The sequence below is a fragment of the Mercenaria mercenaria genome, chromosome 16 (assembly GCF_021730395.1).
Source record: "Mercenaria mercenaria strain notata chromosome 16, MADL_Memer_1, whole genome shotgun sequence".
NCBI classification, from domain to species: Eukaryota; Metazoa; Mollusca; class Bivalvia; order Venerida; family Veneridae; genus Mercenaria; species Mercenaria mercenaria.
The window spans coordinates 36,074,189-36,092,494 of NC_069376.1; the positions used below are offsets into that span (position 1 = coordinate 36,074,189).

General features: G+C 30.1%; 1 protein-coding gene across 2 annotated transcripts in view; it reads right to left on the reverse strand.

The window, feature by feature from the left end:
• The window catches only part of LOC123539987 (snaclec A11-like), a 74,996-nt gene that overhangs the window by 47,776 nt on the left and 8,914 nt on the right, over nucleotides 1-18,306 (reverse strand). For both annotated transcript variants that reach the window (XM_053526737.1, XM_053526736.1), the window contains exons 2-5: nucleotides 4,851-4,930; nucleotides 2,652-2,750; nucleotides 1,797-1,870; nucleotides 257-312 (exon numbers count right to left, since the gene is read on the reverse strand). In XM_053526737.1, the coding sequence (XP_053382712.1) occupies nucleotides 257-312; nucleotides 1,797-1,870; nucleotides 2,652-2,750; nucleotides 4,851-4,874 (253 nt within the window). In that variant the 5' untranslated portion in view covers nucleotides 4,875-4,930. The remainder of the gene's footprint in view (nucleotides 1-256; nucleotides 313-1,796; nucleotides 1,871-2,651; nucleotides 2,751-4,850; nucleotides 4,931-18,306) is intronic.

The following is an 18,306-nucleotide window of genomic DNA, read 5'->3' on the forward strand; positions in this document are numbered from 1 at the left end:
TCTTATAACTCTACCTATTCTTCAAATAGTCAAGTTAGAAATTCATTTTCCTCTTTGGAAATTAATCAGTTGCATACCATTTAAATACTTTCCAACTATCTCGTTTGAGAAAGCATACAGCTTTTGAAACATATATTTCTGAGTTCATGTCCTCTTTTATGGTATGCTTAACAACCTGGATTATAACCGGTTCTTTCCAACAAATACAAAGCAGTTCATATTTGTTAACATTATAATGTTAGAAACATCAGCTTACCATCGTCTGACTCTCCATTTTCATCACTAGATGCACTTCGAGGGTTAGGCACTATTCTGTGAAACATTTTCACAAGTTTTATTTAGTAGGCTAGCTTTAATTATCTATAAATCTTTCTTTTAATAAGACTTAAAAATGTTTATTCAGTTTGTTTCTAGCATAATACCAAGTTCGCGGCTGACAGACCAAAGGCGGAAAATAAAAAATAACATTAAAATATCATCTACATCTAAAGATGCTCACAGTTACTTATGTTTCATTTACAATGAAACTAGACAATAAATCCAGTCTTGATTAATAAAATATTTGCTTCATATGTTGGTCTGCACTGGTCACAAAGTCAGAATCACTTGCCACCGGTAGGCTAAAGGTAAACCAGTCCAGAAGAAACAAGAGCTGTCAGTGGACAGCGCGCTCGACTATTCTCAGTGCTTGATAGTATAATATAAGCAATGAGTAAAACTTTAACATTACAATAAGCATATTCTAAGTCGAAAAGGGGCCATAATTAAGTCAAAATGCTTGATACAGTTGCCTCCTCTCTTTACAGACTGGGGTCATGATGGTAAACAAGTATGCAAAATATGAAAGCAATATCTCAATGGACTTCGAAAATATTTTGGATGATACGCAAACTTTAACATTTTTTCTAAGTCGAAAAGGGGCCATAATTCAGTCAAAATGCTAGATAGAGTTACCTCCTCCTTTTCACAGACTGGGGTCATGATGGTTAACAAGTATGCAAAATATGAAAGCAATATCTCAATGGACTTTGAAAATATTTGGGGTGGTACACAAACTTTAACATTTATTCTAAGTCTAAAAGGGGCCATAATTCAGTCAAAATGCTTGATAGAGTTGCCTCCTCCTTTTTACAGACTGGGATCATGATGGTAAACAAGTATGCAAAATATGAAAGCAATACCTCAATGGACTTTGAAAATATTTGGGGTGGTACGCAAACTTTAACATTTGTGTGACGCTCACGCTCACGCAGGGGCGAGTAGGATAGCTCCTTTATTCTTCGAATAGTCGAGCTAAAAATATATGTTCACTGAAACTATGTTTTGGAAGATTCATCGTGCAGCAGCTGTGACATGATATAGTAATACCTACCCTTTCTTCAAATGTTCTTAAATTTTTATATACTGTTTTGTTGGAATTCACACTGTCAAATGATTATCAGGACTGGGAAAGAAATCAAGGTGCTAGAGTGAACATATTTTTGATAAGTCAGTCTAGACATCCTGGACCAAACAGGCTTATAATTAACTTTGACTATATTGTCATATGGACTGATGAAAAAATGTTGCTTGCATGCACATTCTACATAAATTTTTGGTTGAAGAACTGACTTTGTCATTAAAAGAATACCATTGTTTGTTAAAATTTTCATATACTTATTAGGATAAGTAAATATTGAAATGAATAATATCTATTGGAATGCCCCTTTACAAGAACTCTGAAAGTAAGGCTCCTACAAAGCAGTGCAGATCACATTTTTCCTGGATATTCGTTTTATACTCAAGTTAGTACTTACTCGGGAATACATTGTTTCAGACTCCGCTCAGATTCCTGGAAGACCAGCCTCTTACAAATACGTCCTGCTTGGCACTGAAGTATAACATAACATAAGGAGAGTTAGTACATTTGAATCATGTGATAAATAGATGATATTACATAAGAGTATTTATTCGAGGAGTTGAATGTAATAATAAAGTGTGAAGCTCTGCCAAGCATTTCTCAACGTTATTATTCAACCAGTTTAATAAATACAATGTTGAAAGACACAAATGTTATATTCTTTCTATCACTGTGAAAACTTTTTTTGCTGAAACATCAAATTTTCTCCTTTCCATACAAATTACAGACCGAGTCAATTCGATCAGTGTCTCCTATCCTTAAAACGACAACATCAAAGTTTTATTAAACTAGTGAAATACCATATTTATGTTATGGCTTTATTTTACTCCCACAGCATCAAATGTGATAAATCCATACTTTATTAAAAAGTGTCTAAATTAGTCAATAGTAAAAGTTTGTCTTTTTAATAGCAATATTTATAAAGATGTTATTATGGTTTAGACCATAATGCCAATCTAATTATATATTTTATTTTGTTGGGTTTAATGTCGCACAGACACAGTTATAGGTCATATGGCGACTTTCCAGCTTTGATGGTGGAGGAAGACCCCAGGTTCCTCTCCGTGCATTATTTCATCATGAGCGGGCACCTGGGTAGAACCACAGACCTTCTGTAAGCCAGCTGGATGGCTTCCTCACATGAAGAATTCAACGCCCTGAGTGAGGCTCTAACCCACATCGATGAGGGGTAAGTGATTTGATATTGCCGATCTAAGTAGTCTTATTGTTCAAGTATATTGTAAATACATACCTCTTCATCTGAGACACAACCTCCATGAAACGACGGCTTGGCATTTGTAACAATTGCAGGCCCTTTGATAAATGAAGTAGAATATGCTAAGCATATAACCTGAAATATAAATAAATATATATGAAGCATGGAATAATGTAGTGTGTTTGTGCTTTTGTGTGCACATGCCCATGTGCATATCTGTCAGATATGAAAAGCCTACTCAGAAGAGATATCGTTATCCCTTTCCATGCTAAATTTCTATAATGAACTGTTCCATCTCCCAATTTGGACAGTACCATTAACTGTTAAAAGGGGTGCTTACCAAAAGGATACTAACTGATTAGCGAACAGTGCGGATCAGGATCAGACTCCACAGATGTGCAGGCTGATCATCATCTACACTGGTCGCAAAGGCAAAACCAATCGTGTCCAGCATGGTAAGGATTATTTTGTAATTTCAGTAGTTTTCTGGTCATTTATAATCATACACTTTTCAGTTTCATTTGAAAACGAGTCAATACCAGTATGTAACCGATTGAATAATATTATGTAACCTTCAAATTAACAGTTTGTAGTTTCAAACTTTGTACAAGGCATGTGTTTTCAATGAGGACTGACATAATACGTGCAAGAAGATTTGCTCTCAGTCTCAAGTTATTCTCCCGCATTGAGTGTACGCATGAATTGAATGTACACTATTAAACCCATGTTAAACCTAATCCTAACCTTAAGTCAGTATTTTGTATACTCAATACGTGCGTACATCCAATAGGGGTGATTTAATGTTGGCATCAGTTAATGGCGGGTGGGCTGTGATAATGACATCCATAAAACAAATAAACTCTGGTGAGTAATTCAAGGACACTGAATATTACAATCCTCAACAAGCTGCCTCCACAGAGGATCTGCCTTCATTCAACTGGTTCCATACAATACTTTCATCATTTTCTAAATGACTAAATGCTAACTACATGTGCATTTAGTGCAAGTATAAAGAAAATGTGTTGCAACATCAGCACAATTAACTCTATAAGACCTGAATATTGATAAAGCAATGCCCAGTTAATTTTATTCAGATATTTGTTCATTAATCAAATTATATAAACAAGAGGGCCATGAAGGCCCTGTATCGCTCACCTGACCTATTGACCTAAAAATCATCAAGTTTAACATTCTGACTACGTTTCATGAAGATACAGTCATAAATGTGGCCTCTAGAGTGTTAACAAGCTTTTCCTTTGATTTGACCTAGTGACCTAGTTTTTAACCCCACCTGACCTAGATTTGAATTTGACCTATAAATCATCAAGATTAACATTCTGACCAAGTTTCATTAGGATATGGCCATAAATGTGGCCTCTAAAGTGTTAACTAGTTTTTCCTTTGATTTGACCTGGTGACCTAGCTTTTGATTCTACATAATTTAGATTCAATCTGAACCTTGAGATTATCAAGATTAACATTCTGATCAATTTTCATGAAGATACAGTCAAGTCATAAATGTGGCCTCTACGGTGTCAACAAGCTTTTACTCTGATTTGACCTGGTGACCTAGTTTTTGACCCCAGATAAACCAATATCAAACTCGTGCAAAACTTTATTGAGGATAACACTCTGACTAAGTTTCATTAAGATCGGGCCAAAATTTTGACCTCTATACTGTTAACAAGCTTTTCCTTTAATTTGACCTGGTGACCTAGTTTTTGACCCCTGATGACCCAATATTAAACTCTTCCAAGATTTTATTAAGGGTAACAATCTGACCAAGTTTCATTAAGATTAAGCCGAAAATGTGACCTCTAGTGTGTTAACAATCTTTTCCTGTGATCTGACCTGGTGACATAGTTTTTGATCTCAGATAACCCAATATCAAACTCGTCAAGATTTTATTAAGGGTAACATCCTGACCAAGTTCCATTAAGACTGGGCTAAAATTGTGACCTCTAGAGTGTTAACAAGCTTTTCCTTTGATTTGACCTAGTGACCTAGTTTTTGATCCAAGATAACCCAATATCAAAATCATCCAAGATTTTATTAAGGGTAACATTCAGACCAAGTTGCATTAAGATTAGGCCAAAACTGTGACCTCTAGAGTGTTAACAGTCAAATTGTTGACGATGGACGGACGACGGACGACGACGGACGACGGACACAGGGCGATCAAAAAAGCTCACCTTTGAGCACTTCGTTCTCAGGTTAGCTAGAAACACAACTTACAGCAAAATATAATGTCAATTTCATGTCCGATTGTGAACCACCAACTTCAGAATGTAGGATAGCTGCCAAATGATGTACAGCTGAAAAAAGAATGCAAATTACCATTTATTGCAATTTTCTTCTTAAAGGTATATTGAAATAGAAACATGAGCTTAACGCATTTTATAGAAGGTACGTATACATCGTCCTTTATCAATGTGTGTGTGAAATTTTCATGATTTTGCTAACAATAATATATCGTTAGTAAGGATAGTTCCTGCAAACTACTACAAAATATGTTACTTCCGGAGAACATGTTTGTACTGATACAGAATCCAGGAATACTGGTTGCCGTTACATAACTGAAATACTGGTGAAAAATGGCATTAAACCCAAAACAAACAAACAAACTTTTCATACACCTATGTATTCTACCCAATGGTGTTATTTGGAAACCTGCCGTTAAAATAGTTAAAGATATCAAATATGTGAGCCTTCCTCAAAGCCAATTTTTTATTAGGTTGTTCTTAAGAACTATAAATAAATTTGGCCTGGCCTTAAAGTAACGAGTATTGATCAGAATATTTTGTGAAAATGTCAGGTCTGCAGGTATAAATTTTGCAATCGTGCCTGAGGTTAATGTTTTAGCACCATTTTTTTTGCTTTGTATAAAAGTCAGAATAATATTTATTTCAGAACTTGAAGTCTATAATTATTTTTCAGAGTAAACCAAAGACATTCATTTTTTTTTCTTCAAAATATGCTTTTTACTCAAAAACTAATAAGCAAGGCAAATTATACATTGCATAAAATTCACCACTCAAATAACGTTGCAACCACTTATTTGATAAAAGCTACGGCCAGTGTGACATACTGCTTAATCTTGCACTCTTCTTCAGCAGTGTTTAATATTTTATCTCAGTCAAAATTTAATTTTACATTAAAAATGCCAGGCATTCGACCTGGTTACCCCGTCCTCAATGCAGAATATTAAAACATATATTGTAAATCAAAACTGTTTTATTAGCATTTATATGTGGAAAAATGTTTTCAGCAAGCCAAAAACTGCAAAATAATTTACTTTATTTTTTTGCCAAATTATGCATCAAAATGCATCTTCAGTAGAATCTGTTTATTTTATTTTTACACTAGAAATTGTTTGGATTCAGGCAGGTCAGAGATGATTCACCTACAGAACAAAGTTTGAATTCATTTAAATTTATATCACATTGAGATATATGCCACTCGAATTCATTTAAATCTACATCACATTGAAATATATGCCACTCAAGTTCATTTAAATCTACATTACCTTGAAATATATGCCACTCAAATTCATTTGAATCTACATCACATTGAAATATATGCCACTCAAATTCATTTAAATCTACATCACATTGAAATATATGCCACTCAAATTTATTTAAATCTACATCACATTGAAATATATGCCACTCAAATTCATTTAAATCTACATCACATTGAAATATATATGCCACTAATCTATTCCGATTTACTCATGTTTAATACAAGATATTTCCTAAACTGAACAAAAAGAAATATTTACCATCTAAGTAGCTCATAAACCTCATTTGCAAGAAAAGGGAAAATGATTTTTTAAAACTATATCTTCTTATCTAAGCATTTTATTACCTTACTTTTAACATTTATTTATGTTCTTTAGTTTTCATAATCATGACACTTTGTCTATTTTTTCTGTTTAAAAGAATATCAATGACATTTTTTACTTCTTTAAAATGGTACTTTATCTTGTATTTGTTTGTTTTTCTACTACAAACTAATATACATTTATATTTAAGATATATTCACCAGAATCTTAGGTGCAGTTTGGCAAATGTTTAGCAAGGTATTAAGAGAGAAGACAGCATTTTCTCCGTCATCCCTAGGAACTTTCTTAGTAATCAGTAAGATTGCAAATAATATTTTGTACAGTTTGTATGAGTTTACTAACTCTACTGATGTTACATTGTATGAAATATAATAATATAAAACATACTGCTTTTTCCCCATTGAACTTTCACAATATTTGTACTGACTGTATTTATGACATGATTTACATGAATTAGTTCTTTTTATCATTGGATATGATTTTTCACATATTTTTGTGATTAAAATTCTGACCCATCCTGGGTTTTAAATGGCAAAACTTTGTTTAAAGGGATTGGCCTCCAGATCGTTCGACAACAAAAAATAAATATATTTTTTTTTACAGATATCTGGAAATAAATGCTATATTTCTGAAGAAGGCTTTAAAACTTAATTACTGACGAACTATATATTATGGAAACACATGAGAATTTGCAGTTTTTACTTCTTTTTACGATGAAAGTCGAAAAGCGTTTGTAATGTTTCGATTATAAATATCTATATATTTCGAAGTCGTAATTCACAATTCCGCTATGGCGCTATTAGTTACGATGACAGGAAAATGTCTTTATTGCCATTGTGGTCCTGGGTTCGATTCCCAAACCGGTCATTCTTCTTGATTTGGAATTTTTAAAATATTTAAAAAGCAAAAACTCATAATCTAATGTTCATAATATGACCAAACAGCAATTTGAAAGAAAAATTATTTTTAGCCAAATCTGGAGGCCAGTGCCTTTAAGAAAGCTTTCAAAGCAACAATTTTCGATTGCCTTTCATTCAGTAAAATGGTGAAGTTAAAGCCAGTCACATTCCTGTTAAACTTCAAACCTATCATTCACATACTGTTTTCCATTTAATGATATATAATAAACTGGTGGATTTGACTTTTGAATTTGTCATGCATTAATAGCCGCTGTCACATTCATTTTCCAAATTCTATACCATATGCTTGCTTAATTATTTGCATTTCAAATTTTGTTTTACTTAAATTCATTTTTGGTTAAGAAGTGACTTAATGTCTTTGATGCCATTATAACATAATGCACAGTCTACATTATTCCTTGAATATCTTGTTATTTCGATTTGTTGGTTAAAGATCCATGCATAAAATGCAGATTATTTTTACACTGTCAATAAATAATCTTTAATGTACAGATTAAAGGGAAAGTTTTAAACATCTTAATTTGTATGCCCGCGAAGGGAGGCATATAGTTTTTGAACCGTCTGTCAGTCTGTCATTCTGTCAGTCTGTCAGTCTGTCCGCAATTTTCGTGTCCGGTCCATATCTTTGTCATCGATGGATGGATTTTCAAATAACTTGGCATGAATGTGTACCACAGTAAGACGACGTGTCGCGCGCAAGACCCAGGTCCGTAGCTCAAAGGTCAAGGTCACACTTAGACGTTAAAGGTCATTTTTCAAGATAGTGCATTCGTGTCCGGTCAATATCTTTGTCATCGATGGATGGATTTTCAAATAACTTGGCATGAATGTGTACCACAGTAAGACAACGTGTCGCGCGCAAGACCCAGGTCCGTAGCTCAAAGGTCAAGGTCACACTTAGACGTTAAAGGTCATATTTCATGATAGTGCATTGATGGGCGTTTCCGGTCCATATCTTTGTCATTCATGCATGGATTTTAAAATTATTGAGCATGAATGTGTACCACAGTAAGACGACGTGTCGCGCGCAAGACCCAGGTCCGTAGGTCAAAGGTCCTAAACTCTAACATCGGCCATAACTATTCATTCAAAGTGCCATCGGGGGCATGTGTCATCCTATGGAGACAGCTCTTGTTTTAATGTATTATGATTTTCAAACAGATAGCAAGTAATATTAGATATTGGAAATAATACAGCATAAAAATTTGGTTGTTTCCAGTATATCAACCTATCTTAAATTTTTTGCCCGATCCTAAATTAATGTTTTTATGGCCTTGGAGAATTTTTTTTCAACAATTTAACAAAAAGTTGCAAAACTGCACTTTCTATGCTTTAAACATGGTAAGTGATGTTAGAAATCAACTTACTGATGCTCTAAAGGCATAACCCCCTTATTTGTATTCGTTTTTTGACACAAAAAATATTTCCGAAAAGTCTCACTTAATAAAAAAGAATCCCCCCACTCTGAAAATTTTCCGACCTACCTACCCTATTTTTTTTTAGCATGTTACCGGAAACAAAGAATTTTATTAGTCCTAAACCCGTATTATTTAAATATTCTAATGTGAATGATAAAAAGTACGGCTAAGTAAATTCCTTCTATTTTGCAATAAAGTTTTAGTAGCGTGACTTACACATATTTTATTGACTAAAATAGTAAGCAGTAAGACCAAAACTTCCCATAACATTCAGAATCTTTTTATAATCATTATAAAATATATTTTAATTTTACATTTGAGCGGGTTTCAGCTATTTGTCTGAATGAGCATTATGACTGTATTTTTGTTGGAAACTTTGCATCTCTTTGTTATGAATTATAACTGTATTAAAATTTTGACTGTTAAGAATCATCTGCCAAGTTTGTTCAAGTTTTGATTATAATTTTAATACATTATAATATATTATTTTATGTGAGCTATTTGATTCATTTCATCATATGCGTAACTTTTATTAAAAATATTTTACTTTAAATTCCTTTGAAAGAGGATGACTTAAATTTGTTATCTATCCTTTATAAAAAATTTAATAGTTTACACTTAGTACACATAGATAAGCAAATAAATTACAAGCTTCTATATTATACTTTTGTCTATCATCATCATTATTAATTGCATTTGAAATAGTTTTTATATTAAAATATTAATTAATCATAATTAAAGATTCTGTCAAATCATTAAAATAGAAACTCGCGATAGGATTTGTAACTTTTCTTTAGACTGAAGTTTTTTAAATAAAATAATATAAATCCTGAAAAAAGGAATAGTATTTATCTAAATAAAACTTTGAACAATTGAACACAAAAAAAAAAAAAAAAAAAAAAAAAAAAACACAAAAAAAAAACACTTATCCGAGTTCTTAAACACAGATATAATTAAAGCAGCTTAAGCAAAATAAATATTCCAAATTTTAACCATACTCCTGTTCCTACATATTTTCAATATAAAGACTTATCACATGTTTGACGTCGCGGGAGTGTAATAAAGCCATTAAATAAAAATGATGATACACTAGGGTAATAAAGCGTTGACGTCGACGTCGTTTATAGTATAGGAGACGTTGGTCAAATTGACTTGTTTATATAGTAAAAGAAAGTAGATTTTTTGATGTTTCTACATAAAAGGCTAACAGATAATAAAAAGAATATTACATTTGTGACTTTCCACATTGATTTTTATTAAACTCGTTGAATAAAATTGACATAATGCTCGGCAGAGCCTCGCATTTTATTAGTTTATTCAACTCGTTTAATAAATTCAATATGAAAAGACACTCATATTATATCCTCTATATAGTTACACATCAGCTTAATAATCCTCACAACTGCAAATGAAACTCTAACCTATTAAATCGATCAAAGTGAAGAAAAAAGACAATTTTTTTTTCTCCAAATGCAATGAATTTATAGCAAGAAAATGTTAATTCATATGCAAATGCGCTTGGCTGGTAAAACTGACAACGCATTTCCGTTTCTTCAATCCTAAAAAATCCAAAATCGACCAATTAAAAAAAAAAATTTAATAAATAATTTATTAAATTTTTTTTTAAAATGAAGAAAACATTTATTTATTTATTTATTTAAAAATATTTAAAAATAACATCCAGAAGGAAAATTTAAGAGATTCTATATTTAAACCCCACACTTAAAATAGTTTAAAATAATTTATAATTGTTTGTTCATTTACTCTTTGATTGTTAACTTTTAGTATTCTATACAATAAATCATACAACGGTACTTTGTTTTGTAACATTTTAATGAAAAATAAACAATAATAACCACAGAGTGTACTTGTTTTATCTTGATATTGGACATTGTTGTACTTTGCATTTGGTATATATTCAATTACCTCCTTCGGCGGAGGAAGTCCAATTGGATCAAAATACATATTATTTAAGAAACAACCCAATGTGTTCCAGGCCCAAACGAGTCGTCCAATTTATAATTCCACATTCATATTCAACTTTGATTTTAATAAAATATTTCTACTAAATCACCCCCAAATTTTTAATTTTTTTTTTTTTAACCCATTGTTCAATTTCAAAGTTAGAAATGGTTTTTATAAAATTATTTTTTTTTTCTAAGGAATTCGTCTGTACGGCCTCCGTTGGGAATCAATCTGTAATCCTTTCCCACTTAACAAAGATGTAATCAAAGGTATTCCTAGACTAGCAGCCAGCGTACCCAAAAAACCACCTTTTTTGTCTCTGTTTTTGTTTTAAATTTAATCACCCCGGATCCTACTAGTTGCTTTCTTTGATTAGGTGTAAGTTATGGTGATATCATATTTTTTATCATTAGCTACTGAAGTATACCATTCCAAATAACTTACTAACACGGTACTGGCAAACCCCAGAGAGGGCCCAATCCCTAGAGGGGTAATATTTTTGGAGCTATTTTGCTGCCATTGGAGAATTTTTTTTTCCTAAAAAAACCAGCCAAAGCTCCTAAAAATCCACCATTTTGACCTTGACTGGACATTGTTTTTTTGAAATTGTAATTTCTAACCTCTTATTATTTCTAATAGATTTTTTAATTTGATTAATTTGTGTTTTTGTTTAAAAGTAAAGAAGTTTTTCATGTAGTTGTTATATTTTAATCTAAAAGTATTTTGGAATTTTATTATTATAAGCTTGTGCTAAATTTTTCTTTTGCCATCTGTTAGATTAACCTTATATTCAATATAATTTGATGACATTATATACTTTATATTTATTTTATTTTAATTTTATTTTATTTAAACAATAACAAGTTCATTTCCAACAGTATTTATTTCAACTGTTTCCTCATACAATACAATTGCATAAACACGAATATTAGCTCCCGGGTGCAGCATTTAACTTAACTGTAATGTAATTAGCTTAGGATCTTCTGTTTTTACTTCCTTTTTATTTTCCCAAATTAAAATGAACCAAATCCAAATAAATATTAAAAGTTTGATCTATTTAGCAGACTTCCAGTGGTCTTATATTTTGTTTATAATAATAATTAATTACATCATCATAATATCTTGATTACTTGTGTATTCTGTTTGGATAAAAAAAACACCATTCCCAACTTCAAGCAAACAAGATTCTAATGTACAATCATCATCTGCTGCATTAGCTTTAAATGTATCTAATAAATGTGGGTTATGTTCTTGTGAATTACTTTTGTCAGGTCGTTGTAAATAAACAAATACATGCTGTGGTTTTGTTACACCACTGTTATTCTAAATGTTATATTATTTTGTTGTGTATCAGTTGATTGTGTTATCATTTCCCGAAAAAAATGACCATCTTGATTTTGTAACTTTCATAAATTAGATAAACCTAAATTCATAAAAATTAAACGTGGACCCCATAGAATTATTTTGTTACAATTACTCTACCAGCACAGCAGCATTAACTCAAAAAATTTAATTCTTTCATCATCTGTCAGCTGCAGTGTTATTGAATTTGACTTGGAGGTAAAATATTAGTTCTAAACCCGGAAAAAATGATAAATTATTTAGTGAATTTTAGCATTTACCTCATTCCCACCCTGGATTGATAACTTTTAGAAGCAAAACCCTTTTATTATATCCGCTTGGTCATCCCTACTTTCGGCAACAGCAGTAGTGTCTAAATAGATAAAATTCATTTTTTCCCAGTTGATTCTGCATAATCATTAGTTTAATTCAACTAAATTTTTTATATTTATTACTTTGTATAAATTAATTCAATCATATACAATTTTCCCATTTTGTTTAACCACTAACTGATCAATTAATGAAGCTGCATTATTAATTAAAGCAATTTGATCTCCGCCGGCAAAATTTAGCACCATCAGCAGGTTATTAACTTTAAAACTTACTTCAAAAAACCATTAAACCAATCAAAATATGAGCTTCTGTCATAATTGTAAAGTGATATCCGTTTTTTGTTGCTTAACATTATTTCCAAGACAGATATTAAAGCTGTATCTAATTGAATAGGAGTTAGTTCGAATCTTTCACAATATTGTTTTGTTCTAAACATGTATATATTATTATTATTTTATTTTTTATAAATTAATCTGTTAATACGTTTACGCGTCCCCGATCCTGACAATATTCTTTTATTCTTATATTAATATCCTCCTTCTTATTATTTTTACTGTTATTCTTTTCTTGTAATTCCTTGAAAATTTAAAATTACCAACTGCCGGAGCAGGTTTCTTTTTAAATTTTTCCCCAATTTTATTAGCAGCAAAATTTCCAATTTCTGTTCCAACCTTTTTTGTTCCCTTCTAACGCGGCTTTTCCTGCTGTTTCCAGAGTTTTTTTCCCAGCTGTGCTAATTGAAGATGCAACTCCCTTGAAAAACATTTCGTTAAGTGTCAAGATACCGAACCAGTATATTTTCTTCTCCCGTGTGACAAAACAAAAAATAATATTCCTTTATTTTTATCATAAACTTTCTTGTACATTATATAAAACTAAATTTTAATTAATTTCTTAAATATTAATGTAAAACTTGTTCAACCTCATTAGAATTATTATTCTACCAAATATGTCTGTAATATATATTCTTATCGAATTTATATATTTTATTAATTTCAGAAAAACCCAACTCTTGTGGTTCTTTTGTAAACGGATAAGCTTTTGTTAAATCTGCAGTACTTAAAGCATAGATAATATCACTGAAATTACCATCAACAAGTGAATTATCAATAAGATCACAATGAATATAAATTGTATCACAGAGTTAGTTATATTTGGTGTTGTAGTTCCCCATTCAGTATTTCCAATGCTTTTTCTCAAATCCAAGCAATGTATGAAAATTTGACATTTTTTTTAAATCCAACAAAAAAATTATTTTTAACTGAAATCAAAATCTAAAACTATTTAAAAATCAAATTCCAAACTTATGGAGCAATGTCTGATTTATCAAATTCATAATCATCTTTAAACTTATTAATGTTTCCCTTATGTAATTATTAATATCAGTGTAACTGTAAGAACCATTTGTAAATATAATATTTCCCAAACCCCTTACCATTATTATAACGAATTCTTTTATTATCATATTCATCACTAATATTATCCCAAGATAAGTCATAGTGTTAATACTATCCAAACCAACAGCATAAGATTTATTTTTATCTAAAATTAAGAACGACCAAATCTGATTGTAAAATCACTCGGAGTATTTTTATTATCATCTTTAACTGTTTCAGAACTTAATACTATTTTTTGTTCCATTTATTTTTTCAAGAAAAATATTTTTTATATAACATTCATGTTGTTCTGGTAAGAGTGAATTCATTTTTTAAATTGATCTACTACCTAATACCTTCATTTTTTAGTTCTTCATTATTAGTTCCAGCATCAATCGACCACAAATTAACTCCAAGTCATTAACCCAATTCTTTGGATTACATGGACAAACGTCATAACCCTGTCCCTAATTACTTTTTTAAATTTCATAGATCTTTTATTGATAGGCAATCCTGATTTTTCTGTTAATTCTTTAAATATTTTTCTAGAATGAATTGAATGTTTTTTATTATTATTATATCTTTTATTAATCAAATCAATTAAATCATTATCCACTTTAGTGTTAATTACTTCCTTTCCAGTTATTCTATCCTTAGCAACTAATTTGTTTTGACCATAAAGTTTATTTAAGTTAATAATTAAATTACCATATTGTCCATTTGGTGAAACTTTATATGAATTATAATATCTTATTCCCTTTCCAAATACCTCTGAGTCATTAATCATTTTTGATAAGCGTTCACCATATCTTTTAAGATTTTCTTTGTTTGTTTTTAACTCCGAAACATACTCACCTGCAGCCATAGGTTCTGCATTTGTTAATTCAATTATTTCATCTGGATTTATTTTACTGTGTTCATTTATTTTACGAGTACAATTTTTTAATTTCCTGGTAACCTCTTTTCTTGTTTCTTTCCAATCATCTTTATCTTTGTTTATTGCTAACTCTGGTAATGCGGGCAATCCATATTCTGTTAATACATCTTTATCGATATTTGTATCTAAATTTACCGCAAATTATTCAGGAAATTCTTTTTCTCTACTATAATCCTCTTCTATTTCTCTACTATAACCCTCTTTTTCTATTTCTCTAAGATAATCATTATACTCTTCGTATGTTATTGGTGCTGGTTTTTCAGTTATTTTCATCTTTTCTCTTCCATAATCTTCTAATTTCTTAAATTCATCATAAGAAACCCATTCAGCAGGTTCATCTTCATTTTCCCAATCTATCGATGAATAAGGAGTCAATTTTAAAGCTTGTTGTTCTTTAGTTAATTCGGCAATACCTTGTGACAGATTTTTTGTTATACTTTTTGGAAGTAACGCTAATTGTTCCTTAATTCCAGGTAATGTTTTTTAACTGACTTGCAATTCTTCTTTTTGACTTTTTATTCCTTCAGTATTGGCTTATAAATTTCAGTGTACATATCCGATTTGTAGCTTTTTTAATTTTTTCTCTCATTATTCTTCTAGACCCCTCATCTTTTGCCCGCTAAGTTTTTTCTTTTCTCATTTCATTAAGTTTTGATTGCATTTATATAATAATGTAAGATAATATATAATAATGTAAGATAATGTAAGATAATGTAAGATAATGTAAAATAATGTAAGATAATTTTAATAATGTATTATTATATTAAATGGAAATTCAAATTATGATACAAAAAGTAATAAACCAATACTTTAAACAACGTTATCCTTTTATCCCGGATTCATGTTTAGAATGTAATTGTGGATCTTGGATTGGAAAACAAATACATAATGCATATAATACGAAAACCCTCTTATATATTATGATAAATTATACTTATATGCAAAAAACCCTAGAACAATCTAAATATCAGGATTTAATTAAACTTTTAAATGAATTGCAGAAAAAATAAAATAAATCCAAATGAAATACTTGAATATTCAGCTGACCCCAACCAAATGAACCTTGTGAGAATCTTGAATCAAAAAAACTAAAAGTAGTAATATTGATGATTTGTATGTGAAGATAAAAGGTTCAGAATGAAATAACAAAATACTTCATTCAAGGACGTCACAAAAACTGTTGTGCTATTTATTTAAGTAAAGCTTACTATAAAACACCAAAAAATTCGGATTAACTGTTCACATTATATTTATTTGAAAGTCCGAGTAAACGAGAAATAATATGATTTGTAATGAACAAAATATTAACCCTAACTCTTTTGCTAATGCAACAAATAAAAATATGATTTCTTATATATTGAAAAACCCAAGGAAGTTTTTAAGAAAAACTTTGCTGGTAATATATAGATGGGAGTTTTTAATGATGTAAAAAAAAATTAATAAACCCTGACAGTATAAGTAAAATAAATTTGATATTGATTTAAGTGATTATGCTACTAAAAAACAATTCAAAAAATTTAAAAAAAGAATCGGAATCATATCTTCACAGAAATAAGGAACTTGATAACACAATGAACAGAGCATTGGATTATGGAGGTAATAACCTTTTTAAAACCTAGGAAATCCAGAAAAACCCCAAACGATGCATTTTTCAAGACGGTTATGTTTAAAAAAGTTCAAGGTGTAATAGATGATTATAATCTTGAAGATATTAAAAGTATAAAACAAACATAGAAACAAAAGCAAAGAATATTAAAGAATTAAAAAAAGTTTTTAAAAATAATTCATTATTATAGTTCAATTACAAATAAAATGAAAAGAAATGAAGCTATGGTTGATTCAAATTAAGAACTGAAGAGAAATCTGATTTGACAGCGAAAACATAAAAGAAGTATTTCGAGTCAATTTAAACATTTTATTCACTCAAATTCAAGAATTAAAAGATAGTATGATTAACATAAAGAACTAAAAGCAAGTATTAAAGGGCCGAGAAAAGTTACAAAATATGTATCAATTAGAAATCAGAACAGAAAAAATAAATAAAATATGAAACTGAAAAAAAAGCATAAAGATTTAAATTAGAATTAATTTAAAATAAACTTGCAGAATATAAATCTAAATGGAAAAGGCAGTTTCACAAAGAGGTGTAAATCATGACACAATATTAGATAACCTTAAAAAGAGCTTAATTTAAAATAGATGACTTTAAAAACAAATTCGCTTGGATTAGTACTGTTGACAACCGTCAAAATTTTAAAGTATGCAGACTTAAGTAATATTACAAAAATTTAAAAGAAGATATTAATGAATTTAAACTAAAGTTGAAGAACATAAAATGAACTGGACCTTGTAGTTGAAAAATCAGTTAAACAAAGAGAAGCAATTAACACAAAAATGATCGGCTAGAAAATTTAAAGAAACAACTCGGATCTTGTTTATACTGTTGCCCACACGCAAAATTTTAAAAGTACGCGGAATTAAGTACACTTACAGAAATATTACAAAAGATATCAACGAATTTAATGATAAAATTAAAAAAATAATAAATGATCTGGATCTGTAGTTGAAATATCAGCTAAACAAGGAGAATCAACCACTGTAATACCCAAACAATTTCTACTAATGCAGAAGAAATTACAAAAGTAAAAAATGTTTTCCTAAACAAGAAACACCATTAACCAGAACAAAGGGGGTTGTTGACAAAGGGTCTGCTTTTTAAAGTTGCTAAAACCCAAACGGTTGATGATTTGCTGAAGTAATTCTCGAACATGAAAATAAATTTGTAGAATATAAATCTGAACTGGAAAAAGTAAGACGTGAATTGTTTCTTTTTGAATATAACAACGATTATAAAAAAGGAGAACCAACATTTTCATTTATAAATATGAAAAAGTATTTTGATCGCCACGGTGTCTGGATATATTCATTATATGAAATAATAAATAGAAGTGATGAGGGATATTTTAATGCATTTAATTTGGAATCTGGAAATGTCGTAGATTATAGAGATTTTATAAACATAAACCAAGAATATAAACTAGCTGTACCGGATGTACTATTAAAAAATGTGTTTTCAGCCAAAAAGGCTGGAACTTATATAATAGATATTATGTTTTATTTAACGCCGGTTATACAGGGGAAAAAATGCAAAATATCACATTTTCTTTTTAGGTGGTGGCAAGATGGTTTTACAGGTACATTTCCCGGTGGGAGTGTAAATATAACATCCGGTTTGATGAAAAAGGGTCCGTTTTTGAACAATATGTGTGTATCAGAAAAAATTAAATTCATTAAACAGAAAGGGACAATGTTTGACATTCACCCTTTTATGCGATTCATCATCTACAGAAGTATCATTTATTTCTTAGGGAGGAGAGTCATGTCAAATTCTACATATTGGAGGAATATAAAAATTTATAAAGAAAGTAAACTTTTGAATTAAAACTTTAATTTACTGTTTTTTTATTTAACTGGAATAATTAATATAATGGGAATATTTAATAATATAATAAAAAAGTAAGTAAAATAGAAGAAAAATTTAATAAGAAAGCCCCTTG